The sequence below is a fragment of the Pseudopodoces humilis genome, chromosome 9 (genome assembly GCF_049639895.1).
Source record: "Pseudopodoces humilis isolate 2021_Gansu_Grassland_sample_001 chromosome 9, ASM4963989v1, whole genome shotgun sequence".
NCBI lineage: Eukaryota > Metazoa > Chordata > Aves > Passeriformes > Paridae > Pseudopodoces > Pseudopodoces humilis.
The window spans coordinates 36,256,847-36,284,586 of NC_142208.1; the positions used below are offsets into that span (position 1 = coordinate 36,256,847).

Consider the following 27,740-nt stretch of genomic DNA (forward strand, 5'->3'; position numbering starts at 1 on the left):
CCTGAACCTGATCCTACCTCTGTAATAGGCAGCATCAAAATACAAGTAGAAGGATACATTTTCATACTTACAACTTTAACACCTGCATTTTATAAATAACTGAAAGATGGATGGAATTTTGTATTTCCTTCTCTACCTGGGAAATATCCATTAGTTTGTGATACACCTATAAAATAATAATTTAATTATTATTTTATTAAATAAGCAATGGATCAACACTCAACAGGGATACAATAAAGCAGGTATGTTGACTGTTTTCATGGACTTTAAGGGCGATGTGGCTACTGTGATAATCTATGTTGTTCTGCATAGATAATACAAAGATCACCCAATAGAGCTATACTGATATTCTGATAGTCAGGATCAGAACTATTAGCAGAAATATAAATGTGGAACTACCTTCTGAGTTAAAATCCTAATTAATGCATTTTTAACACCTTTTGATAGAACTCATTCTGAAATCATCTCATCCAGCTAGGAGAAACAAGCCAAATTAAATTTTATCTGTACCTATAGATTATAGGCAGGGGAAAAAAATATTATAAAGACATTACAGTAAACTGCAGTTACTTCAATTTAACTGTAGAGTTACACATTAACAGTATGCAGATCATTTCTTCTGACTCTCACACTGACTGTCCACAACTATCAATACTGATTACTTAAGCTGTACTGGAACACCAAGTTTTCCAGGACTCCAGTACGCTGCTACAAAAGTACTCAAGAGCTTGGATCATACTTCGGTAGCCCAAGCACAGTTTTATAACTACTTCATTCTTCTCTTTAAGGACATTGTCAAACAGCTTGCTCAATAATTCTAAAAAATACAAAAGCAATTTCAAGCTTGCCCCAGGGTGATTATTTCATTATTATCACACCTCTGGAATGTTGTATATTGATTCCCTTAATTCAAATGTTAGAGAAATTTGTAATATAAGCATACACTTTTGGAATGCAGTGATTGATGGGGTGGATAGAAAAAGACAACAAATAGTGTAGTAGAATGAAAGAAAATATGCCTGCACACAACTTGCGAGTTTTATTTACCTCTTTCTGCTTTTGCCACATTCATCTTCACCCCCTTACGTCCAAAATTAAAGGCATGCAAGAAATGTGAGCTATTGTCATATTCTCAATTTTCCAGAATTGTTTATAGAGTTCAGTCTGGATCACTTAGGTATTTATCAGCACGAGAAAAGTCAACAGATACTAAATATGCCCTCAGTGACATAAGTCAGGTTAAATTACTCTCACTACACCTTCTTTCAATAGTAATTAATCCCAAACAGAATTTTTAGGGTTAGCCACACTTATCCCCATTATATTATGACGTGCTAAAAGAACATGGAGCAGTAGGGAGCTGTCTACCTTATAGTACCAAAAATACACAATTTGTGAAAATCTCTGCATGTCTACTGAATCTTTTGGTAGCTCACAAAACTGAAATGAAGAAAACAGCTTATGTAACAATTATAATTATTATTTTATGAAAGATTAAGAGCTCCTGTCTTAATGGGAGTTTAAAATACTTTTCAGCATTACCATTAAAGAAAATATTTGAGAATATTTATCTGGAACATTTTCCTTAATAAAGACTGCTGCAGTAGATGAAAACTCTTTTGCTTCTTCCAGTTTTGAAGCATCAAGGAAGCACTCAAGTAAATTTCTGCAGATCAAATAAACATTTGTATTACATATTTATTAACACTTTCCAAAATAATTCTTATTTATATATTTTTAACACTCTTTATAATCAAGGTACCACTTCTAAATGCAGTACAAGTGATTAGTGCTATAAAGCACTGACTCAACACAGAAGAGATCCTCTAATTTCTATATTTTTTCTTCTTCCAGATATACAAAGCTGTTAACACATATTTAGTGCAGATCACAATAAGAATCTTGGAAAATTTGGAGTTTTTTTCTGAAAACTTTTATCAAGAACATACCAGGAATTAAAAAGATTAATTTTTTAGAAGTGTATGAAAAAACATTTTTGTGAGACATATTCTAAGATTCTCCCTTAACTACTGGAAAGGCTAGTATTTCAAAGCCATTTAGCAAAAGAAAACTATTCATATTGGAAACTGCGATATATCTACTAGGTTTTCTACACTTTATCTGATTTGACTGAAAAAGAGCCTGTGACTCCATGACATAAATTAACAACAATGATAATCATAATTTTTAAAAAAATTTAGAAATAAATACAACTTAAAAAAAAACCAAGTGCAACCATTAGTTTTATAACACAAACACACTTAGTGCATTTGTTTGTTCTCACCAATACTGCAGTAAAAGTTTTGTACCAAGAAATTGCATGCATGGTATTCTAGATAGTCCTGAGCACACCCCTTGGACTGTTTTGTTGCTTTCCTCCAGTTTCAGTTAATAAAGAAAATGCTACATAGCAATAAACCATAGACCAATGAAACAGAAAAGTTCAGAAAGAGAAAGGGAAAAAGCTATGGTAGGAGTGCAAGAGGAACTGGAATCAATCTGTTGAATAGGGGATCAAAACACCTCTGCGAAAAGGTTGTGGGACGTTGAAAAATTACACCGACACTCCTCCGTTTGCACATAAAACTATTCTTCTTGGTACAGTTATCTCAAGGTTTATACTCCAGCTTTTCTCAGGAAATGCAAGAATGGTAATACATTGATATGTATGTGCAATTTATTTCCAGTTATTATCAATGACTCAAACACTACATCCAAAATTACATGAAATTTCAGATCCGATCTAGGACACAGCTCTCCCTGTCACTAAAACTTCAAGCTTGAAGTAAATATTGAAATGAAGCACCTTTTATTTTCAGTACCTAGATGTCTCTTTAAAAAGTTATTAATTAAGTTTTTCACAATAAATACATCTACAACATTACTGGTGAAATATACCTTTTTACAGACTACCTCATGTAGCAGTCCCAAAAGGATTACAGAAAGTCCACTTGAAAAAATATAATTAAACTTACATCATGAGTTCTGCTTGCCATTCACTGTCTTGCTCTTCAATTTGGTTTAATGCTGTAATAATCTGTGAAAGGCTGGGAATAAGGCAATAGCGGTATCCAGGCTTAAGAAATGGCCTCACAAGTTGCCAATAAAGAACTGAGGCATTATATATCAAAAAAAAATACCTGAAAAATAAGAATAAAAAAAATTAGTATTTAATGAACTTGAATAAGCATAAAATTACATCTTGAGTACTGTAAGACACTTCTAAGAAGTTAAAAAGTGCAACTTTTATTTTTCATTGGAAGCAATCCTGACTAAGAACTGAGAAGACAAGTACAACACAAGAAGAATATGGTAACTCTTGCAATTATACTCTACTCAATAATTAATGACTTAAAAATAAGCTAACATGGTACTCTCATTCTATAGATCATACCTATAAAAGAGTAAGAAATGCTGAGATATCTACCAGCTTTAAACATCCCATTGATGTAAGATTGCAGTGTCCTTATGTCGTTACAACACACACAGCAGTAACAGGAGTTAGCAAATGTAAGGAAAAATCTAAAGAAAAAACCCAAACAACACAACTCCATGCTACCTAATGAAAATCAAGACAAAGAACTGAAAAAGCAAATCAGTAGTATTTCGTGGGATTTAGAGTAAATCCTGTCAGCAGGGCCTACCTTCTGTCATGGGTTGCAAAATCTATTGCCTTCATAAAAAACAGCACAAACTTTTCAAACTCTTCCTAGAATAGAACAAAGAAAAGCTAGTGCAATATGAATATGGCATTTATAAATCAGTAGGTTTTTTTCCACTTCAATATGTTCATATTTCATAAATTTTATTTTCAGACCAATCTCAACTAAAACATACTGCCTTAGTAAGTTGTTGCTATAGAAACATAATAATTAAAAACTGGTTGATAGCCTATTTATATGTTTTCCTGATTTCAAATTTTAAGACTGTATTTTCAAATTACTTCATTTATGACAAATATGCATTATCAGGACTGAAGTTTTCCAAAACTACAAAGCTGCATACTTTTTAAACTTTCAGCAAAGAAAGTTCGGAAATATCCAAGAGCAAATTCAGCAGGAAAAAAGTTTTATGTCCCATTAAAAATCTCGAGGGATTATTTTCTTCAAAAAGACTTCAACAGGAATTTGTCAACAAAATGATGTAACAAGCATGCCCTTTTTATCATTAAGGAGATGGGAAGCAGCTCTTCCGAGGAGGAACTAGGTGTCCTGGCAGACACCAAGTCAAAGAATACCAACTCGCAGCATTCTCTTGCTGTTAAGGTGGCTGACAGTGTCCTTAGGAGGATTGTGGCCAGCAGGCTGAAGGATGTGAACCTTTCTTTCTATTCAGCATTCACACCAGGAACACTCTTCCCAGTTCTGGGGTCTGCAGTATGAAAGAGATATGGATGCTGCGGAGAGTCCAAGATAGGGCTGCAAAGGTCAAGAAAAAACTGAAGTGTCTCTTCTATGGAGAAAGACAGAGAGCTGAGACTGTTGAGCCTGAAGAAGGCAGCTCAGGGAAGATCTCGTAAGTATGTACAGATTCCTGAAGGCAGGGTGTAAAGAAGATGGCTCAGATAGTATAAAGGGATTTTTGAAAGTGTAGGAGAAGGATGCGGTGCAAATGGCAAAGCCAAGGTGGAGCTGGATGAGGAGGAATGGGATGACACCAAGAGGGGGTCTCTACAGTACGCTAGAAAAGAGAAATTAAGATCCCCAAGAGAATTGGGACTGACTTATGGAGCTCTAGGATGGCATAAGAAGGGTACTGAGCAATAAATTGTAACTGCCTAGATAAACAGAAAACCAGAGATGAAATATGTACTAAAGTAGAGAAGCTGCACTTGGCCCTTAAGAACACAAGCATCTTCATCAATTAAGAAGGATTCCTTAGGAGGAAAACCAAATAAGGACAAATTTATCTTTTCTACGTGAATGATGATTACTTAGTCACATACTTTCATAAATTATCTAGGAATACAGCAGTGAAAAAACTTTACAACTGACATGAAGTGTATATTAAAAGACCATTACAACACATGACACAAGGAACCAAGACAGGACTGTGCAACCTGGGACCATTTTTAACTTCTAAGAAGTTAGCAAGAGCCAAGAAGAAAACAGCAAATTTTGATTGAGATTCACAAAACAAAACAGAATAGTTTGTTAATTTAGAAATGTAACTGGACATTGGACGTTTCAAACATGCATGAGGTTTTAAAGTCCTCATTGACCAGTTATTCTTTACATGTGCTCATAGAAGAAATAAAGTACAGAAAATGTAACAGGAGAAAGATTCTAGCTTGAGAGTTAATTCAAACACATTATTCAAAGAGACTACTAAAACATCTCTCAGGTATATTTGTGAACACAAGTAACACAAACTATGAGTTACAAAGAGGGTGAAGGCCTCTTGGGGAAGCCATATAAGGACTGACTGATGTCCCTTGGATTGTTTAGCCTGGAGGAGTCTGAGGGGAGACCTCATTGCACTCTGCAGCTTTCTCCTCAGAGGCAGTGGAGGGACAGCACCGACCTTTGCTCTCCATGACCATGGACAGGATCCAAGAGAACTGCTGGAGCTGTGTCAGGAAAAGTTTAGGCTGGACATCAGGAAAATGTTCTCCCAGAGGCTGGTTTTGCACCAAACAGGCTCCCCGGAGCAGTGGTCATGGCCTCGAGGCTGACAGAGTGCAAGGAGCATTTGGACAACTCCCTCAGGCACAGGGTGGGATTTTTGGGGTTGCCCTGTGCAGATCCAGGAGTTGAACTGTGATGGTCCTTGTGGATCCCCTCCAACTCAGAATACTCTATGATGATATATATCTGTTACATCTATTTTGGGGGGCTAGATACCATTAACAGATAATCAAAGCTGACTGATCACAGTACAAGGACAAGTGAAATACTGAAGACAGAAAACATATCCCACTCCATTTTAAAATCAGCAGGAGATAAAAAATATTTTTCATATTTAAGGAATTGTAACACCTCAAAGCAACACACAGAAGCACAAGTATCCTGCTGAGTTGCTACCACCTCTCATTACAAAAATCCACATCCAAGTACTACATGGAAATGTTATTGATGAGTGATGGAAGCACACTGTTACAGAAACGAACTGTACAACCTCTCTGAGGGCTTTTTCAGTCCTCCACTTCCCACAAGCCTATGAAATGCTTCCCAAACAAAGTCAGTAATTATTTCAACAGTTACAGCTAATTGAAATACTGAAAGTATCATATTTAGGTAAAAAGTTAAGTGGGTGACTTAAAACAACCACCTGAAATTTTTTACAAGTATTCTTTTTTATTGTCTTTTCCAAAATATTTGAAACATTAGTCTGATTCAGATGGTAAGTTTTGTTTACTCACAACTACTTCTTACTATATTTCCTGTCATTTTTCCCACAGTCCTGATTATCCTTGTGTATTTTAAATGACTGAAAGCAACACATAACCTAGGAATAAATACTAGTAAAACCAGGCTTAATATAAAACAACCTTTATAGTTTCTCACCAAATTATCTGTAGAGCGTGGGGCATGCAACTGGCCTTGGCACAAATATGCTCTGCCAAGAAATTGGTTCACAGGAAATCTTCCTTTAAAATACATTTTTAGACAGTCACTGCTAATTTCCAGATATCCCAGCTAAAACCCAAAAAAAAGCATTTCAGTGTTTTAAAAAATGCAACAAATAATTAAGAATTGTTAGCTTTTTAAAATGCATGCCTAATCAAGGGTAACATCTAACTCCTCACCAGTATGTAAGCAATACTCCATAAAGATGCATACCAGTTGTGGTATAAGCCCATTACAATTTATTAACGGCATAGTTCTGTCATTCCAAATGTATGTAAAGAAAAGCTTCTTTATTTAACATAACTCCTCAGTCAGCCACAGAACTGCTTAAAGTATCCAAAAATGTTTCCTTTTTAAACACAGTTGTTAAAATAAAGACAAAATTATTAACAGAATTTTGGAGTTTTTTTAAGGAGGGGTTTGTTAGTGTTACACCTCAGTTTTCAGACCACAGACAGATTTTGACTGGATTGCAGCTTGGGAAAAAAAAAAAAAAAAAAGTTTTACTACAAAATGTCTGCTTAAAATTCAATCACTTATGATCATAAATTGAATATTAACAAATACTTCAAAATTAAAAATCTCTGCCACATTTTATAGAAGTAATTTCAATTAACAACAGCTTTTCATAATTAGAAAATTATGAAAATAAATGAAAATTATGAAAAATAATTAGGTCCATTAGAGCTCTTTCACCTGGTATGGATGCTCACAAACGTATTTTCTTCAGTCATAACCAAATTGCTTAATGCTAAGTTTTCTATAACAAGAGAAAACAGGCATGGCAAACTTTTTGTTATATACTATGGTACACTTTGCTAATTTGGGTATGACTACAAACCTCACAAACCACACTTTGCTGACTGATTATAAAGAAGTGAGGATTTTAGGGGTGGAGTTTTAACAGAAAATGCACGTTTAAAGAATTGTTCTCCAAAACTAGAAGGGTTAGTACTTTCCTCAGGTACTCCTGAGATTTTTTAAAGTACTAACTGTAACAGCTGTAAATACAGTATATCATACACATGATTTTATTTAATACAGATAAAAGACCTAAATTACAAACCTGAAGCGCTTGTTCAGCACATACAACATATAAGTCGGTGCTGATGTTATCTGATGAATCAAGTGCAGATTGTCCTTCACTAGATGATTTGATTAACTCATAAGCATTCTTCAGAGCCTGAACATCTGAAAGAGAAGGAATAAAGAATTTTTGCTTCCATGTGTACATGATTGCATCCAAATGAGCTACTTGATATTCAGTCTCTCCTCTGCAAAAATAAATTAAGAATGCTTAAGGAAAATAATTTCACACACACGTTACTCAGCGTTAGACAGTTTTAAGAGGAAGCATTAACAGCTGCCTTGCTATTTAAAATCACTAATGTTAGCAAACTAGAAAGTGAATTTATAAAACAGATTAGGATCAAATTGTGTTCCTGAAAGTCGTATTTTAATTTCACTTCTTTTTAAAGACGGTCATGAGATCGCGGCCGCCGGCCGCCTGCTCACCTCCTGCGCTCTCTGCGGCGAGCAGCCGCTCCCTCACGGCCAGCTCCATGGCGCGGCTGGACGGGCCTCACCGCGAGTGGAGCGGGGCAGCTCCGAGCCGCGATCGCGAGGCCCTTCCGCAAGCCCGGAGCCTCGTCCTGACAGCCGAGCGATGCGGCTGCCAGACACCCGCAGCCTGCCCTCGGCCGCTCGTTCCCACAACACAGGCGTATCCTGGGAGCGCCCCGGCAACTCAAGAGCGCTTGCCCCGCCTGCCTCCCTCCCTTCCGCCCATCGGGCTCGCCCCACGGGCAGGGCGAACCGGGAGGGAGCCGCCCCCGGGCCGCGGGAGCTGTTAGCGAACGGCAACCGGAGCGCGCACGGGCTGAAGGGCTGACAGCCAACGACTGATGCCTTCCTGCAGATGAAACTAGTACTAAGTAATGCAGTCACCAGCATTTTTTTTTTTTTCTCGTGTTGAGAGCTTCTAACGTGAAACATTTTAAAATAATGCATACACTACCAGTGGCTGAACCTTTGGACTAAAGCAGAACAAAATGCCCAAGAACATTGGGATCATATTTGCCAGTGCAGGAAGAAGTCATAGGTGAGGGGAAAAAAGGAAAAGGAAAAGGAAAAGAAAAAGGAGAAAAGAGCTGCCTGACTGCACTGACATCGACAGATACCAAATAAGGTATTTAGAACTGCTCCTCAACTATTGAGTCATACCAGATTCTGTGAGAGAAATCATTGTGGTCATGAAGACAATTTAAAGGCTTACATACATAAACTCAATTTTAAACCTAAACCTTTTTCACTTCAAACTAGACTGCATATCTGTACAAGTAGCTGTTCCAGTACAAGAGTCTGTAAAGAATTCAGGAGTAGAATCGATCCCTACCTCTACTACGAAACTCCTCTCTGGCCACAGTGCCCATTTAAATCAAGTAACTGTCTTGCTTCTATGAATAACAATGAACAGACATAAAACTAATCTGAAATTAGGTGGACAAGGAAAAAACCCTATATCAAATGTGCATCAATTTCTGAAGCAGAAAGCAATATATTACTCTTGTGTAATCATGTTAGATAATAATAACAATGGCTTACTGTGGCTTATCATCTTATATATATATATGATGTTTGTATGTACCCAAACTACAGGCTAGACACTTCTGGATGTCTGTTGGCAGAGTCCCAGACTCGTGTAAGTCTAGTATCTCCTCATATACAAGTGAGTATGTGAAGACTCAACTGACTTCTGTAATGTACATAATAGCCAAAACGGCACCATCATAAAATAAACATTCACTTCTTTTCTTTTTACCATTCATCCTCATTAAATACCTGGGTGCTATGATCCGGTTTAAACCCAGAAGAGCAAAGAAAATTAACTCTCTGTGTATAAAATGGAAAGAACTTTGAAGGTTCAAAATATACCAAAAAACATGACTAAAACCAAACGAGGTCAAATGTTGTTGCAAAAAAATTTATCTATTTTATTTAATAGTAGAAGAGGCAACAAGAAGGAGAAAAAAAGAAATAGAAAGTGTGCATGGGGTGGAGGGACCAGGGGAAACTGACAGGAGTTAGGCGGAAGCATATCATCTATCCAAGGGTCCCAACGAGGTCTTGTTGCTCCCTTGCGTCTGGTCTTCTTGGTGGTGAGAGTGACTATCACTGCTACACCGCACCGCTCCAAAGAGTATAAAATCCCATAGATTAGTATATGCTTCGGGCCAGGTGGGAACATCCATGTTCTCCTGTGCAGGGGGCCAGTTTGACACTGTCCCTTGCTAGACTCTGGATTTGTTGCATGCTGCTTCAGTGCTCTGGTGCAGAGTCTGGGGACTCCTTTGTGGGAGCCTTTGATGGGCCATAACATCCCTTCTCCTATCCTTCACATGAATGTGTTTTTTTCCCTGGGTGAAGGGACCCCTCAGCTAGGCTCCTCTGCGCAGTGCAGGATGGACAGACACTGCGCCTCTGGCCAGAGGATTTTCCAACACACACCCAAAGCTTTTTTCCTCCCTCCCTTTGGTTCAAGGGTCTGTGCGATAGCCCTGGGGCTGTGATTTCCACCCTGAAGGTGTTAAGCTTGTGCTTTGTGAATGTCCCCAGCCCTGAGTTGTTACTTACCTCTGTCAGGGAGCCGTCAATAGCCTTCAGTCAGGACCCCATTCAGGGTATGGTGGTCTTCTCGACAACGTTCATGATACAGTTCTGCTACAATAAGCAAAAGCCTGTCATGAAAATGTTTAAGTCATAAACCATAATATTTCAGTCTCTGACACTGTGCTAAGAATCTGGCTGTATTATCTCCAATTTCAATGGAAAATTACTGGCTGCTATATAATGACATGGTTTGTGACTATCAAAATCTACTAATTACATCATGGTAAAATGACCAGGAAAACATAAACAGGAAACAAACAAGACAAAGTTAAAGTCAATCATTTGAATTAATTTTTAAATTAACTGAAAGGAATTAAATCAAGGAACTGACTAAAAAAAAAATTGGATATTTGGGTGATGGTCATATATCACTTCACTAAGTTTTCTGACTTTTCTGAAATTGTAACCCAATATGGAATGACTGGTATTCAAATCTGGAAACTTAAAAAATAGGTATTCATCCTCCTAGTTGTTACCCAACAACAAGTATGATCTCCTGATACTTTATAAAATAGAAACCAGTGGCAAATGGCTGGTAGCTTTTGCTAATGGGTCTGTGTCCTTTACTGCTGCTAAAGTCACCTGTCTGAACAAATAAGAGATTAAAGTAGTCATGTTAAATCATATAGTAAAAACTTTTAAAGCAGAACATCTCCTGTAAATGGCCGAAAGAAAGTGTACCAAGGAGATTACTTTACCGTCCAGTTGCCTTCTATAGAATTTCTTTTATTTTCCTTGAATAGATGAAGTAGTAGACAACATGCCCAGTCCCATCCAGTCCTCCTACAGGCAAGGTGAGTCTAGAAAGAATGAGAAATAGTACAGACCAAATACTGTCTAATGAGAATTATATAGATGTCAGAGGAACCATTGGTTTTCTCCATATGCTTTTTTATTATAATTACTTCCTGATTCTTTTGCACTCTGGTTTGCAGGTTCAAACATCTCACTTAACGTGTTACACGTTTGTCCTTCTCAGAGGGCTTTGCAGTAGTGTGCTTTTTTAACATGCAAGAGATTACAAAAATCTTTATTTTCTCAAAATTTTTATTTTATTACAAAAATCTAATATTTTCTCACCTGTTGCTCCTTTCTTTCTGTTTTGTCCTAAGGCAGCTTAAGGCCAACTTCATTATCTGTACTGTGGATGCTGTCCCTTCTCATTACGTGCCATGGAATGTGTGTATGACCCCAAGGAGACTAGACATAGATTCCATTTATTCCCAAGCAGCATACTAATGTAAAGCTATAAATGCACATAAAGAGCAATGAAGGAGAGAGACTAAAGTTCTAGGCTACAAAGAGATTTAGACAAACTGGAAGTGTTATCTATAGCCACTATGCATCTTATTCTCTTTGTCCAGAAATTGATCATGATCACTTAACTTGTATTACTAAATTATTTGTCATTATCAATTCTCTGATTAAAAGCTTAAATCAACCTGGTTTTCTATAAGTTTAATTGCTTGTTCCTAGAAAGCACTTATAACCAAATCATTGAAGCAGTTAATCTACTGAGGAGTGGGTGTTTTTTATTTAGAATGAAAGACAGCAAATGATAAGTAAATATCCAATGACACAATGTCTCTGTTGTCTGTACTGTCCTAACTTGCCAAAAAAATAATGGCTTAAGGTACCTCTTCTCCATCTCGGCTTCTGATGAAAATCTAGTACACACTGAACACAGGAATGGAACTGGGTCAGAGCAAAGGCCTAACCAGTGAGCTTTCCTTTGGCAGAGATGAGCAGTAGAAGGCTAAGGAAGAGTTTCAAATGGGGGATTGCAATATTTCCAGAGTAAGGAATCCCTGAAGCTTCCAACAGCTCAGAAACAACACACTGGAGCAGGCCCTGTTACAGTAACTGCATTTTTAATGACATTTGATGTGCTTCCTTTCATGAATTTGCCTTATTTGACTCCTTGAACATGTACTGACTTTTTAATCTCCACTATATTGTGCCAGTCAGATTCAGATGTTAAATAAATATTGCATGAAAAGAACCTCACAAAAAGTACCTAAAAAATATTTTCATTTGAAAGATACAAGCATAAAAGCCAAACTGTCCCAGGACTTATCTGTGTGGGATTTTAACTAAACTCTGGCATTTGTTTGAAATTTGAATTCTGTTTGAATTTGAAAAATTTTCATGATGTCAAAATTAAGAATCTTCTCCCATCTGGTCCACTGAGTAGAAATGTTTTTGATACAAAGTCGAGAATTAGTGAAACACTGTGTTTTTACCTAGGCAGCTCGGCAGACCAATTTGTGCACTCTAACATAATGTAAAGGAGTGATTGCTTAGTGACCCACTCAACCTATATCATTTAAATGATAGCAGAATAGGGTAGCTCATGTTAGACACGTTAGACACTACTGCTCTTAGCGCAGTCATCATGCCATAACATGAATTCAGGCATAATATGAATTCATTACCAGTAGACGATTTCTAGTAGTTGTCAACATACAGTTGCTACAATTACCTGAAATTAACTCTTTTAAACGTGCTATTTTAGAAGAGCGTTGCCCCGCCCTGCCCGGCCCCCTTGCGACCGCGCAGGCGCTGCGGCCCCGCGGGGTCCCGGCGCTGGTGCGCGGCCATGGGCGGCTCCCGTGCGGTGTCGCTGCTGCCTCTGCTGTCGCTGCCTCTGCTGCTGCCGCTGCTGTCTCTGCTGCTGCTGCCGCTGCTGCTTCTGCCGCTGCTGCCGCCGCTGCCGCCGCCCGCCCTCGGCCCCGCAGGCGCGTCCCGGCGCTCCGGCGGCAGCAGGTGGGTAGGGGATGGGTTTCTGCCGCTGCTGGCGCCGGAGCGGGCCCAGGCGGGCCAGGAGACCGGGCGCGGGCCGGGCTCCCAGGCGGGAACTGTGGCTTGGCCGCCTGTGTTTGGCCGTGGTGTTGCCGCGCACCCGGGCCCGGGACGGCTTAGCGCCGGGCCGGGGACTGCAAAGGCTTCCCGGGGCCTACAGCGCCGTGGCCGAGATGAAGCGAGGCTTGGCTACTCCGTGAGGAGGCAGCTGGCGGTGGGAGCTGGGAAGTCTGGGTTTAAGAAAAAGGAGCTTCGGAGTGCTATGAGGAGGCGGTCAAACAAATACAGACCGCGAGATGCTGTCAGTGAGGAAGACGGTCTCAGCTATTAGGGAGTAAAACCTAATCTTTGTAGATTGCCCTCGTGAAGAGGACCGAAAAGAGCTGTAATATATGTGCACTGATTTTGTTTTTAATCACTTTTTCTTCCAGAGTGATTTCTAATTACACTAACCGAGTGTCCACAAAGTTACTACAATGACAAGAGAGGCCTTCTGTAATTGATTATCGGTGCAGATTGTACAACAGCTCATCTAAACTGATGAAAAGTCATACTGTGTTGTTGGCATTATGTAATGTAAAACACGAAATTATGCAATTATGGTCCATTTTATAGCTGGGCGGGGGGGTTGTCTTTACAGGTCTGTGAGTCAAATGTGTGTGGAAAAGTCACTCATTTTCGGAAGTAACATCCCTTATTCTACAAACATTGTTTCTGATCCTGGTGGACATGATCTGCTGTTCTGTGTGCAGTTGGATGACCGTAAGCAATCTTTCTTTTCATACATTTTGTTTATAGATTGTCTCTGCTTAGGGAATATTCTTTTGAACTACATGTTATAACTGTTGCTAATTATTTTAGCCGTTAAAGTGTCAGAGAGACCATAGTGAATCACCAAAGACACTATTATTAAGGGATTTGGTTTCTGGCTGAACACAAATCTTTATCAACTGCTTATGTATCTGAGATACCTTACATGGTTGGCTACATGTAGAGGAGCAGATAAGGGTTGATGTTTGAAGTATCCCACTACTATAATTTTCAGAAAGTGTTTTCTTATTGTGTCTTGGATTCTTTATTATATATGCTTATTTTCATCCTTTCTTCTCTGCTGGTGATGATTTTTTTCACTGGTAATCATATATCCTGTAGGCTATGCCATTAACATTCTTTTCTCTTTCTGCTTTCCACATTATATTACATTTGAGTGATTTAAAGTCCTGTTTCTGGCATTCAGTGCAATTGCTGTGGTTTCACATTTTTGAGTTATTGTCTGGGAGTTGTGACCCACAGTTCTGCCTGCTTCTGACCTAAATCTTGAGTATTTTAGGTTGGGAGGGACTCAGGAGATGAACAGGTACAACAGCTAGTCAAAACAATGTTAGCTTTTTACTGACTTGTCCCGCTTTCAGCTCTTTATAGATTTTTGCCTGAGTGCTTTGCATACAAGGAAGAACAAAGAAATTATGAGAGCTTCATAATATATAGCATGATAGGTAGTAGTGCTAGAACTTTACCCATTCCAATTTTCAGTTTGTCTCACAGTAAAGATGAATTTAGATAAGGGTTTAAACACAACTTAAAGTGTTGTCAGGCTCCTGGGCTTTTCAGCCTGCAACTTGGAATCTAAATGTTACCCTTTTCCCACACCACTCATAATATCCTGAAAGTAAGACTAAAAGGATTCTGAATTTTTAATGTTATGCACAGAAAGGATCATATGTGTCCAGATGGCACCCAGTTTTTTTAGTCATTTGATATTTGGGCCATGTATCTATCACGATTAGGCCCACTGAAGAGGCCTAAACATTTGACTGCATGTATATGTTAGTTGTAGCACACTTGGGAACAGAATTCACTGTTCACATGGCCTTTTCGTTTTCTGTGCTTGTTGTTTGAAGAACGGATGGGGAAGACTTTATTTGGGATCACCTGAAGGATCATAATGTTTTCTGGTAGAAACAGCCTTCTCCCTAGTGGCCTCTCCCATGGAAATATAGGAACACATATTTTATTCAACTAATTGTGGCAGTAGCTTTTCCAGGATGGTGTGATGAGCTACCATTGCCAGAGATTAATCTAGCCCTAATGAATTATCTGGGCTGGTGAAAGTGATGCACAGGTTGACTTCACCTCGTGGAAACTATTGCTAGCAGATTAAATTCTATGTTGCTTTTCTCTGCAAGATTAAATACCCTTTAGTATATAAACTTAAAAAGTTTGAATCTCTTAAGTTTTCCTGAAGAAGGTATTTCCTTCCAGTTTTCAGCTGTATTTTGCATTATGTAATATTGTTAACATGTAGTAGCAAGTATTCAGCTTTGATAATGGAAGAGTATATGATGAATTGGGTCCCAAATCAATTAAATGGCTGTGAGTAGCATAACTGCAAATGTTTTCTTTTTCAGTCTAATGATGATACATCATTCAAACACAAAACTAAGGTTTTGTGAACCTTGTGGGAGCTTAATATTCCTTTGATTTTTTTTCTTCTTGAACGATTTAGTTGTCTGCTTAATTCATGGTGTATTTGGATATTAAAAAGCTTTTGTTTCTGCTATCTGTGCTGTACCTTTGATCATCTGCTCTGCCCTTGAACAGCAGAACTATATTGAGAGCTTAAGGTTCTATTTTTACTGTTCTAATTTTACTGTTCTTTTTTTCCCTCCAAATCCAAAATCTACTGCATTACGTAAATTCTTTTTGACACTACTGTAATTGAGTATACTGCCACTTGTTCCTGTTGTCAGTAGGATATGTAATTCTTGAATCTTCCAAGATTCTTTATTTGAATGCATTGAAAAGTTATTCATATTAGGATGAGTCTATGTAGCATGCCTTTAATAGTTTGCCATTTTATAACAGTGCTTTAGCAGTAATAAATTAGTACATTATAGTGTCATAACCATACCATTGAATACCACAGGTCAGGAAGGTATCACTGTAGATACCTTCAGAAAGTAAGTTTTTTTAGAATGCCTATTGTCTATTCATACTTATCTTGAGTATTACCAATTGCCAGTTTTACATAATTTTTTTTTAATCCATTTAATGTTGCTTTTAATGAACTCACAAATGGGTAGTGCTTTGTAATTAAAATTTCGTGTGTGTTTAATTTGGGCATCTCACAGAAATCACAGCATGTATTAAGGTAGCTGTCAAGGAGTCTTTTGCTTTTTGGAAAGTCACTTTGTGTATTAATATCTGTTTCCCATTAACTGTACTCATGATATCATCGTGTTTGTAGATCATATTAACCTATTAGAAGTGTTACTATGGATTAAAGTAAGGCACCAGCTATCTTAAAATTACTTAAATTGTTCCTTTTAAAAATATTGGCACAGTATTTACTATTACCTTTTCCAATAAGTTAATATTGGTGGATTTTTTTTTTCCTCTTTTTAAACTCTAGCAAAGCTGAACTATTTTCAACAGCCACAGGATATCGAAGAATCTAATTTTGTGGAGTTCTTAGAGAAGTATGGCAGGCACTCTTTCTTAGCACCATCACAAGTTCAGCCATCGTTCTCTGCTTTTTACCGTGTGAGTTGAAAGAAAATAGGAGTCAATTTGCACATATGCTTTTACTAAAGCTGTCTGTAATGATGTCTAATGAGAACAGATTGAAAGATTCTTATTTTGTACCCAGAAACCATAGTATCATAGGATCATTGCATATCCCAAGTTGGATGGGACTCAAAAGGATCATCGAGTCCAGCTGCTGGTCCTGAACAGGATGCCTCAGCAATCCCACCCTGTGCCTGAGAGTGTTGTGCAAATGCTTCTTGGACTCTGTTAGCCTTGGGACTGTGACCATTCCCTGAGGAGCTGTTCAGTGCCCAACCACTCTCTGGTGGAAGAACGTTTTCCTGATATCCAGCCTAAGCCTTCCCTGACACACTTCCAGCAATTTCCTTGGGTCCTGTCCCTCATCACAGAGAGCAGAGATCAATGGCTGCTCTTCGGGAGGAAGCTGCATAGCTTCAGCCTCCTTCAGGCTGAACAAGCCAAGCGACTTTAGTCATTCCTTGTATGGCTTCCCCTGGAGACCCTTTATCATCTCTGTAAACCTTTTTTGCATGCTCTCCTATAGCTTTATGGCTTATGTTATGGCACCCAAAAGTGCTCTCAGGGCTCAAGGTGAGGCTATATCAGCATGCAGGGTAGAATGGAACAATTGCCTCCCTTCAGAGGGGATGCTGAGCCAGATGCACCCCATCTGGGTGTACACTGTACACTGGCCCTCCTGGTTACCAGAGCACATTGTTGAACTGTTTATCTTGCCGTACTTTCTATTCCTTAGTGTATAAAAAGTTTCCAGTCAGTTGCCTTGTATATAAGAGGTTTGACAACCTTTTAGACAAAGCTGTCTGTACACAAAGTATAGATTTGTCTCTTGCCCTTGGCCTTAGTACTCTGCTGTAACTTTGTGATTTCTCCTAATTGTCTTTTCAGGCTGGTGATCCAATCCTAATCTACTTTGATTCTTCATCCGTATTGAGCATGCTTAGACAGCCAGTGAAAATGGGACCCAGTGGACTTTGTGTTGATGGAAATCCTGCTGGTTAGTAAAGGGGGAAGAATATCTTAGGGTGGTTTGCTTCTGTTTTATCTCTTTATCATGTCTTAACTCATCCAGGCTTCCTGGACAGTAAAAGCACAAGCTGTACTCGGATTTTTGCCCACTTGAGCAAGAGCTGTGTGACTGACCCTGCTCTAGATGCTGCTTCCTACTACCGTGACTTCACTGTGCTAAAGGTGCTTTTCATATTTCATGATTTTGTTCAAAATCTTAGTTGTTTGACTTTGCATTGCCTTCCACTGAGACTTCAAGTAATTGTAAAACTGGAGTCGGTATGTCATCCCTGATCTTCAAATTGCTGAGAGCTTCTTGCTGGGAAACCTGTCAAAAATGTCATTACTTGTGATAATCCTTCAATTTAAACTACTTTCCAATAAATTTCTGTTATTAGCAAATTCTGAATGTATTTAACAGGTACTTCATTGATACTTCCTAGTCCTAATGGTTTATCTAAAATTCTCTTGCATTTTAAACAGACCGTTTATCAAAGTATTCCTGTCTGTTCCATCAGCTTGATCAACCAAGCAGTACATGTTCTCAGTAAAGAATTAGGGTGTTTTTTTACATAAAGTGTAGATAAGATCATATAGATGGCCGATGGCCCCTTATTAATATTAGCTCTATTTATATCCATATCAATTTCTCTACTATTTATCCTGACAATAAATTCAAAGTAACCAATCTACTGTTCTAGGTTCATCCTGCTGGTCTTAACTGAATGCTTATATGAAAATGCCTCCTCTCACCTTGTAGAATTTTTCTGGTTTTCCAAGAGAAAACAACATTGTAAATAGGAGGATATATTAGCAGGGCCAAGTTTGAATTTGTCTTTTGGTATTTTAAAATGCCTTCTGTGGACTATGTCTGTGATTTATAGATTACAAAATGATGACAAGTTTTCACATCTGGAATAAACAAAGTAATTTTGTCAATATAATATTCAGGTTCTTTTGTAATGATTTTATGGCTTTAGTCACTTGCAAACACAGCAATTTACATAGCTTTTTATTGGTATTGTAAAATGGTTTGTTTATTTTCCCCAGGTCCCAATTAATGACACTATTATGCAGTCCATGAAGGTCAGTCTCTGTTGCCAATGAAAAGAATTTCTGCTTCTGAAGGGAAAATGGGAATGTGCTGTATCTGAGACAGGATTTTTCTTGACTAAAGTAGGACATTATAGAAACAAAAAGGACATAAGTAAGGGTATATTTTTAAATGAATGAGCATAGATAGGACTAAAGTCAGGAAGGTAGCTTATTTTCTTGGAAGAAGTTTGGGGATCTGGAGCAATGTGATGTGCCCCTACATCACAGCTACAGCAGGGAGGTAAGTCTGACTTGGATGGAAAAGCAGTGAAAAAGAGTAAAAAATGCACCCTCCTTTTAAGTAATTACTAATTGTTAATATGCTTACTATCTCCAGGTAAATGTCACTGCAGTCTCACCACCTGGAGCTCCCCACATGAAGGACGACACATGCATCAATGTTGTTTCTGAGGTATGTGAATCTTCTTTCCTTTTAGAGCAGCTTAACACAAGCCTAAAGTCATTGCCCTATTACCTTACTCTGTCTCCTGTTGTTCTCTAAATTGGATTTTCAGGTGATCTATGATATAGAATATAGTGGCACAACTGGAATTCAGAGTGTTTCTGTCCAGTTCAAAGTGAGCAACATCTCTGGGAACTTCAGATCCTCTCTGCAGCAGCGCTTCACCATGCACTTCTGGGTTAGTATGCCTGTCCTCCCTGGAATTTTACCAAGTTTGTAGTCTGTAGCTTGCAACTCATTTTTGTACAGATGAGACCTGGAAAGGTTAGAGCAGTGTCACTGTGGTATAGTAGTAACAGAACCCTGGGGTGCAGGTGGTTGAAGACAGGAGGGGAGGCATTTCTGGTCTCAAGTAAACCATGCTAGTGGAAAAATTCGGGCTCAGCACAAGCATGCAGTCTTTCATTGCACAAATTTCAAGGAGCTGATTATTTTTATATGACTATTTTTGTTCTTGGTTTGGTGTTAGGTTTTAGGTGTTTTTTTTGTTTGTTTGTTTGGGGGTTTTTGGTTGGTTTTTTTTGAGGGTGGGTTTTTTGGTTTGGTTGGTTTGGTCTGGGGCTTTTTGGCGCTTTTTTGATTTGTTTTGTTTGGGGTTTTTTTTGTTTGGGTTTTTTGAGGGGGTTTGGTTTTTGGTTTGGTTTGTTTTGGGTTTTGGGGTTTTTTTATTTTTTGGGGGGGTTTTGTTGTTCTTGGGTTTTGTTTGTTTGATTGTTGGGGGGTAGAAGGGAAGAGAATGAGGTAAGTCAGCAGAATGGCCTTGTGAAGGAAGGGGTTGAAACTAGGGCTGTCTCTGACATGTCCAGTGTTTGTGAACGAAGTTACTAAATTTATTCCAGGTACTTACTTAACTTTGCCTGTGAAGCAGGAAAGAAAGTTACAAGAGGCTCTTGGCATATGGTGATTTAGAAGTGGAATGATCCACTGAGAATCAGTCAAGGCAGGGTTTGTTCTGCAGTTCTTCTGTAAGAATTGCCATGACTCGTATATTCACTTCCTCAGAGACAAACGTTGAACAATAGTAATTTATTGTATTGAGAGCTTTCCTGGTATTATCCACATTTCAGGATACTGACATTTAGTTTTTTTACCTCCTGGACTGCAAATTAAATTGGCCAGGTAAGAAAGAGTCTTTGGAAACAGTTTAAGTAGTGTATAATAGTCAGTCATTCAAAACACAGCTTACATTTACATTTTTGAGAATGTGATTTTGATCTTTGGAGATGAATGGATGTCATTGGTGTTAATATTTTCCTCTTTTTCTATTTCTTCCCTTTGCGTCTTTGTAGACCAGGACTCTTTCTCATATGTTGCCTAGAAGTGGAAACCCTGGCTATATCACGGGAGCACCACTGTTGATTGCCAACAGTGGTGTCATGCAACACGTATCCTTTTTCTGCTATGAGTTTTTGTTTATCACTGGTTTTTTTTTTTGATTTCTGGTACTGCACTGTTTGGACTTTTATAGTGCCCTGATAGGGATAAGGAGGAGTATGGGGGTGAGTGGACTGTTAAATACAAGATGAGTGTTGTATGTTGTCTGTTTATACTTTAGTTTGGTTTCTTGATGTGCAGTCTGTCAGATGAGCATATTAAGGAGTGAAAGTGATGGAAGCTGTTCACAGTTCCTCAGACACACAGTACAATTTGGAAGGAATATGAGAACAGGCTGCAAAATCAGGTAACAACATACACTGCAGAACTTTCCTACAGTTAGAAGTTGTGGACTCACTTAGCATGTGAGTCCCTGAGGTCACCAGTGGGTCTGTAAAGATCTTTCATATACTCCTAAGGGAACTTAAATATAGGAAAGATGGTGGACTGCTAGAATAATCTGAATATTGTGAAGGTCCTCTTGGACATTTTGAGGCTCTAGTCTGACAGTATGTCTTGGGCAAGAGTAGAGCTGAGGAGTAAATCTTAAAAAGTGGTTGTTTTGATGATTTGGATTGTTCTTTTGACAGGGCAGGTGTAGGACCACTGATGCGATAAGATAGCTAAAGAGCTGCCAGTTTTCTTATTACCCTTCCATATTTTTCTCCTTTCTCATTGCAGAGAGGCTTGAAACTGCATCTGTTAATACCAATACTTGTTTACTCATATAAGAGCAGAAGAAATACTTATTGCAGAGAAAGGATGTTGGTAGTGTTTTGGGTTTTGTTTTTTTTTGTCCTAGAAATCACTTTGTAAGAGGTGTTTTTTTCTCATTTCCAGCCTATCCCCAATACTGGAAGACAGTAACTGTAGTTACATGCAGCAAAAGTTATACGAGGCTTTTCAAGGGATGAACAGAACAGGAGACTTTGCTGTAACTGGCAGTGCTCATTCAACCCAGGCAGAAGAGTGGATGACCATTCTGATTCAGAACTGCAGTGTGCAGGTAATACGAATGCAAAAAGACCATCTGTAAATATTTTTCCTTTCATATCTTTGTGTTGACTCAGGGAGGTGGGGGTTTCTTGGACTTCTTGTTGTATAATGATCCTGTGATTCACAGGGATCTTGATATGTGTAAGCAGTCATTATGGTTCATATTATTAGAGTACTTAACAAAAAAACCACTCAAAAACCCCCAACAAATCCTGACAGATTTCCTATCTCTAGAATCCTGTTCCTGCTATTTAAATGGGCAAAAAGACTTAAATACTGAATCCAGTGTTCCATTATATAGTTTTCTGACAGCCTTTTGGAACTGATAGTAGCTGGTTACTTCTGATTAATTATTATTATAATCCTTTCTGCTTTTCCAGATTAGGGAATATTTTTGTAGGGCTATTTGTATCCTATTATATTACCTAATAAGGTTAAAGTTTGTGAGCCAACTGTATTGTAATAATTGTTAATCTGTGGGGGGATGGCTAAGTGGAATGTGAAATCCAAGTGGTAAAGCTGAGACAAATTCTAATTGGAACTGAGATGGCAGTGACATGGATGTAGCTCCAAGATGTGTGGTTGACCTGACCAGAAGTTATGGAGTTAGTGCTGAAGTGATTGATTCAGATTCTGTGACCTATATTATCCAAAATATTAGACTTTGACCATAATGGTCCTTTATTACTTTTCAAGCACTAGATTGATTTGATTAGGTTATATTTTATTTTCAGGCTGTGAATTGCACTTCCTGTTGTATGGTTCCTGTGACCCTGGAGATACAGATATTGTGGACTAGAGTGGGCCTCCTGTCCAACCCACAAGCTCAAATACTGGGTGCACGGCATTTCTACCAGTGTCACCCCCTCAAGGTATGGAATTAAAAGCCCTCCCTCACACACAGAGGTAATTAAAGGGGGTTTGCAGTTTATTTAAGAACCAAGGAATCAAATGGTCTTGAAACTAAGTTGAGGTTTGTTGAATTTTAACAGTTGTCTGGCTGCAATGGTAGCCTTCTGTAGAGGAATGTTGTCTTGTGGTCTTTTCAGTGCTGTCCTCACTCAGTTGCATAACTGGAAAAGGTACCTTCTTTCCAACCCTAAACCACTTTCTGCCACTTAAGGACTCGGTCTTTAAACTTTCAGTTTTGGTTGGTATAAAGTTGTAGTTAAAAACATTCAGTAACTCCATGTTTATTTAGTCGTCTCTTAAAGCCTTGATAGGAAATTTGAGTTGAGTAGTATTTCACAGATTCCACAGAATGCTGATAATCTGTGCAAGAAGATACTTCTCTTCCTCTAGAGATTCTGAAATCACCAACAGGTAGCTGAGGAAGTGACTAATGCTGATGGCGGCGTATTTGGAGAATTGGGGAGGAAGGCTGTAAGCCAGAGAGAAGGTATTCAAAGCTAGGTTGGATGGAGTTCTGAGCAACCTGGTCTAGTTGAAGGCATCCTTGCTCATTGCAGAGGCTTGAACCTGGGTGACCTTTAAAGGTCCCTTCCAGCCCAGACCATTCTGTGACTGTGATGTCAGCAGGAATGTATCAGCTAAAACGTTCACAGAGGGCAGAGCAGCCTTTTTCAAGCATGTGTCAGTCATTATTTTTTTTTTTTGATGTCACATAGTCTTTTGGGCAGCAGATATATTTCAAGGCTTACACTTCTCTGTAAGGGCTTTAGGGGAAGCAGCTGATGCCCGCCTGGGTATCTTCATGGCTCTGAGGTATGACATGGAAAGTGTCTGTCTGATCTGTTAACACTGTTTGAACTTCAGGCTCAATTTAAATGAGATTTTACACTTGTTTGAATGCATCTCGTAGTACCCCTTTGTTGTCCCTTCTTGCAAAGTAAAGTACATGAAGAGAAGAGGATAGGAATATGAGTAAAACTCATATTGCCCTGAGGCAAGCTGATATCCCCACTCCATGAAAATATTTTTTAAATCACCTGTTACACAGCTTCATTAACAAAATTTCTGTCTGAGGAAGACGACTTGCATTCCTAGTAGAAGTGCAGGCTGCAAATCCCTCAGCTAATCAAGAAGAATGAGATTCAGATTTGATTTGCTTGAGCAGCTGATTCAAATTACTTTAGAGCTTTAAAGTATATTGCAAAGCTAATTATAAGAAAGCAAGTTTCTGGCAGCAAAAAAAGCCCGTGCCATTAAAATCAGTACTGACTTCATCAGTGACAATCCACAAATTCAGGTTTTTAGTAAAGACATTTTAGCAAAGGACCAACTTGCTCTATAGCCAGCAATTATGAATTGCAGCTATTTGTAAGCATACTAGGCTGCACATTACTTTCAAATTATGTCACTTCCCAGCTTTAGCCTACAGATTCTCTCTCTGAGAACTATCTTTTAGTTCCTTTAATTACTCTTTAGAGAATTTTTTTTTTTTTATTTAGACAACACTGGCACCACTGGAAAGTTGCCTAACTAACTGACTAGAAAGCAGAGAACCCAGGGAGGACACCCAGATTTCCACATCCATCCACAATATCTAATCACAATTGTATTTGGACTTCATGAAAATACAGGACATTTTAAAATGATGTAGAGCTCTACAAGAGCATGCTGGAAACTGCAGATGGTTGCCTTCTCCCAGCTGCTCAGGAGGGGTTGTCTAAGTTTTTTTTTTCCCTGCACTAATCTCTCTGATTTTAAGGCAGTTTTTGAAGGTTCACTTAAATCAATCATCTTGAGGCTTCTTGTTGACTAGGGCAGTTTGGCCTATTGTGTGTTTACTCATTGATATGAGAATTTACATCCATCAGAAGTGTTGGGGAAATTCTACTTGTAAACTGCTCAGCAGTGGTGAGTTGTGATCAAGGGCTGATCTGGCATGGAGAGCACTGAGGGGTTAAACTGCTGGAAGCAGGAATGTTAGGACACATTGCAAGTGAGTGAAGTTTCCAGGTGATGAGAGAACAAACAGCCTCAGCATTGTCTTGTAGCCATTCTGGAATGGGAACTGCTCAGGGGCCACCTTTGGGCAGCAGAGCAGGCCTGGGGGATGGACCACAGGTGGCTGAAGTGCCCCATGCTCTCAGGACTGCTGCTGTAAGTACAAAGGTGCACAAGGAATCTGCTCATGATGCCTTTTTGTAGACTCCATGTAGAACCAGGACTGTACCCAATGCATTGTTCATTTTATTTTTCTTTTTTATTTAAGCACAGAAATATTTTTTAATTCACGTTGAGGAACACCACAGAAGTTCCCCAATAAGCAGTCACAGTATTTTTGTCTTAAGAGTCATGAGCTCTCTTGCCAATTTTTTGAATGCTTCCTACAGAATTTTGCTCTAAAGGCAATCTTTGAAATTCTTCTCAGGGAAGTGAATGAGGTGGTAATTTCACAGGTTGGCTTAAACCAGTGCTAACAAGAAGGCATGCTGCTGGTAAATGCCCTCTCAATGTTAGCATGCAGAGCTGGGAAGTGGGGCAGGGGCAGTTGCTCTTTTGGCAGCAGCATGGTCTTAAATCAGCCCGAGGTAGCCATGAAACTCCATGTAGCTCAAAGAGCTAGTGTGTTAGTTTTCTTGCAGCATTCTGTTAAAACAGAAAAGAACGGAGGTCTTAGAGGTTTAGTCCCCTGTTTGATCTTCACTGTTCTGTCTCCTTCCTGAAACAACATCCTAGAATGTGAGCAATAAATTTATTATTGTACTGGGTCCCTGCTTTAATTTATTGACATTTATTGATAGGATTTGCATCTTGTGGCAGTTCTTTCTGGTAGCAAGCACTTGTCCAAAGAGCCAAGTGATCTTTTATGAAAAAAAAAATAATCTTGCTTGCATGTGTTCTTATTACTAACTTTACTCTGAGTAGAAGGCTTACTGTAGCACAGCTAGAGTCACTGCTGCCAGTTTGGAGATCTGTAGCATATGATGCATGATAGCTACTGGTCTTTACTACACCCTCAATGTACCTGCTAAATTTCAGTTTGGGGAAAGAGGGCTTACTCCTCTGAAAACTTAGGACACAACTCCTACAATCCCAAAGCCATCATGCTTGCCAGTCATCTACAGTGAGTCCCCATTAGGAAACTGAGGAGGGTATGCCTTTCGTATTAAAACTGCTAAACTCTTTTTGCTTTCCTTCTTGTTGCAGTTTCTAAACATGAGCATGGTACCTGTGTCAACTGTTGTTACCTTCACTGACATGACAGATTGGCCAGAACCTCCACGAGACCAGCCCCAAATGCACTGGAAACTCCCATTTGACATCTTTTTCCCATTCAAGGTGGCCCTGAATGTAGAAAGAAGTTACAGAGGTGATCTGGCTGGGTATTTATTGTTGATTCTGATAATGTCTAGCATTTTCTGCTTTTGAAAATAGGTGGAGTCTGTATTTAATGTTTGGTGAGTAAATTGATACATTCAGGATACAATCCAGATGATGGACTTTGGTCATCAGGTTTTATACCATGTTTGTGATACCTATGAGCCTTCTGTTCTTGGATAAGCCATGTGGACAGTTTGTCCTCTCAGGTCCCTATTCTCTGTGTGTGAACCATCTGTGAACATCACTGCAGTGACACACTTGAGAAATGTAGAGATCCAGGGGCATTGCATTAACGAAGGACAAGGAGGAGAACCTTAAAATTATTAGTCTGTGTCTCCAGAAATGAGGAATGCTCTCTAAAATAGGGAGTATGGAGAGAGAAGCAAAGTTCAATCAAAGCATTTTGGAGCTGCTTTCAGTTAGCTCCCTGTTGGAGAAGCACCTGATTTTTCTATATGGAATTAACCGAAGATTTAAAATAAAGGTGCTCTCCCTGGTGGCCTGAGTTTTTATTTTATGAGTAGAGATGTGTGCCAATCACCCCTAACCTCTCCTTGTTAGATGATGACAACCACACCTCTGACACTTTTTTGTACCTTGCTTTTCTGTGTCTTTTCAAATACAGCTATTCACTTGAAATTTTCATGGTTTAATTAATGTTTACATTAGCAACAGTGTTGCACAGAGCAAAGTAATTGTAAATGCCACATACCCTGAAATAAAGTTGCGTTTTCATGGTTTGTCAAAACATCTTCCTTCCTGATCTTTTTTTTTTTTTTCCCCTGTAAGAAATGGGTCTGAACAGAGTTTTTCCTAGATGAAAAACATTATCTTGTTCTACATAGGAACTGAACTGAAAATGATAACCACTAAAATTCTAGCAGCACATCAGAGAGTCTTGTGAATAGTTCTGAAGCTAAAACATTGAATGTTTTAGGAAAATTTGTAGCTGTATTACAAGACTGAAACTTGCTGCAATACCTTACCTGTGGGCTCGGTCTCTGGGACCAGGTGATACATTTATTGTTTTTGAAGTTAAAGGTGGTGTTCTGATTATGTAGTCTGCCCTCTACCATTACACAGGAAATCTGCACAATTGTTCCAGGAAGCTGTTGAATGAAAGTATATCTTTTAAGCAAAAGATTTTATTATTTCTCCTCTTCAGATGATGGAAAAATCTGCCCCATCTGATGCCGAGTATTCCAATGGAATCAATAAGGGCCAAAAATATCAGAGCCTACTTTTAACAAAATGCATTTGTTGCTTTTATACCTATATTGCCCATAGCAATTCTGTTGCTCCTGCTTATTACAAACTTAAAAAAGAGTGCAAAAATAAACTGAGAAACTTATAATTAGTCAGGATATTAATGCAATTAATGCAAAACCAGCACAAGGAGATAACATGAATAAAACAAAACTATAGCACATCTAAAAGCTTCAAGGTTAATGTCATGTATTTGTGATTGTTTGCATGATTTATTAGCTGGGAATGAATTCCATGCAAGTGTCTGCAGCTTCCATTGATTCCTGTTCTGGGGCAGAGCAACCAAGCTGGTGTGAACATTCAGAACTGTGTGCATTTCAGTATTACACAGGATGGTACTCTTACACAGTAGAGCAGCAACCTTTGATTTTTAGATACATGTGGCTTCTTGCATGTGCTTGTAATACCTTTGAAAAGCTTTTCTCAGAACATATTAGTAGTGTGTCCCATGTGCTCTCATGTCCCTAATTTGTGGAATCCAGGAAATTAATTTAGAGGTGACAGTAACTGAATTACAATGGGTTAGCTGGAGAAACTTCCCAAATGTCACATGTCAGTGCTAGATGTGTTGAGGTAGGGCTTGAATGAAAAGGATCTGGCATCCTTGTTTTCTATGTTATACAGTTAATTCACTTAGGTGT

The 27,740-nt window shown here is 38.7% G+C and overlaps 2 protein-coding genes across 3 annotated transcripts in view; one reads left to right on the forward strand and one right to left on the reverse strand.

Annotated features, from left to right (window-relative positions):
* CFAP46 (cilia and flagella associated protein 46) overlaps positions 1–8,256 on the reverse strand; it is a 71,980-nt gene extending 63,724 nt beyond the window's left edge. Inside the window, exons 1-7 of the mRNA XM_088060029.1 lie at positions 8,085–8,256; positions 7,636–7,760; positions 6,507–6,638; positions 3,645–3,709; positions 2,976–3,140; positions 1,543–1,666; positions 72–166 (exon numbers count right to left, since the gene is read on the reverse strand). Of these exons, the coding sequence (XP_087916155.1) occupies positions 72–166; positions 1,543–1,666; positions 2,976–3,140; positions 3,645–3,709; positions 6,507–6,638; positions 7,636–7,760; positions 8,085–8,133 (755 nt within the window). The 5' untranslated portion in view covers positions 8,134–8,256. The remainder of the gene's footprint in view (positions 1–71; positions 167–1,542; positions 1,667–2,975; positions 3,141–3,644; positions 3,710–6,506; positions 6,639–7,635; positions 7,761–8,084) is intronic.
* A 4,550-nt stretch (positions 8,257–12,806) lies between these two features.
* Positions 12,807–26,585, forward strand: TCTN3 (tectonic family member 3). 2 transcript variants are annotated; one of them, XM_088059486.1, is made up of 13 exons: positions 12,807–13,004; positions 13,681–13,802; positions 16,453–16,583; positions 17,496–17,604; positions 17,680–17,798; positions 18,666–18,701; positions 19,048–19,122; positions 19,226–19,351; positions 20,463–20,558; positions 20,757–20,854; positions 21,388–21,553; positions 22,278–22,415; positions 25,660–26,585. In XM_088059486.1, exons 1-13 carry the CDS (start codon positions 12,838–12,840, stop codon positions 25,879–25,881), a joined length of 1,605 nt encoding a protein of 534 aa, XP_087915612.1. In that variant the 5' UTR covers positions 12,807–12,837; the 3' UTR covers positions 25,882–26,585. The 2 variants fall into 2 exon arrangements, with proteins under 2 accessions (XP_087915612.1, XP_087915613.1); XM_088059487.1 differs by lacking the exon at positions 18,666–18,701.
* The last annotated feature ends 1,155 nt before the right edge of the window (positions 26,586–27,740 follow it).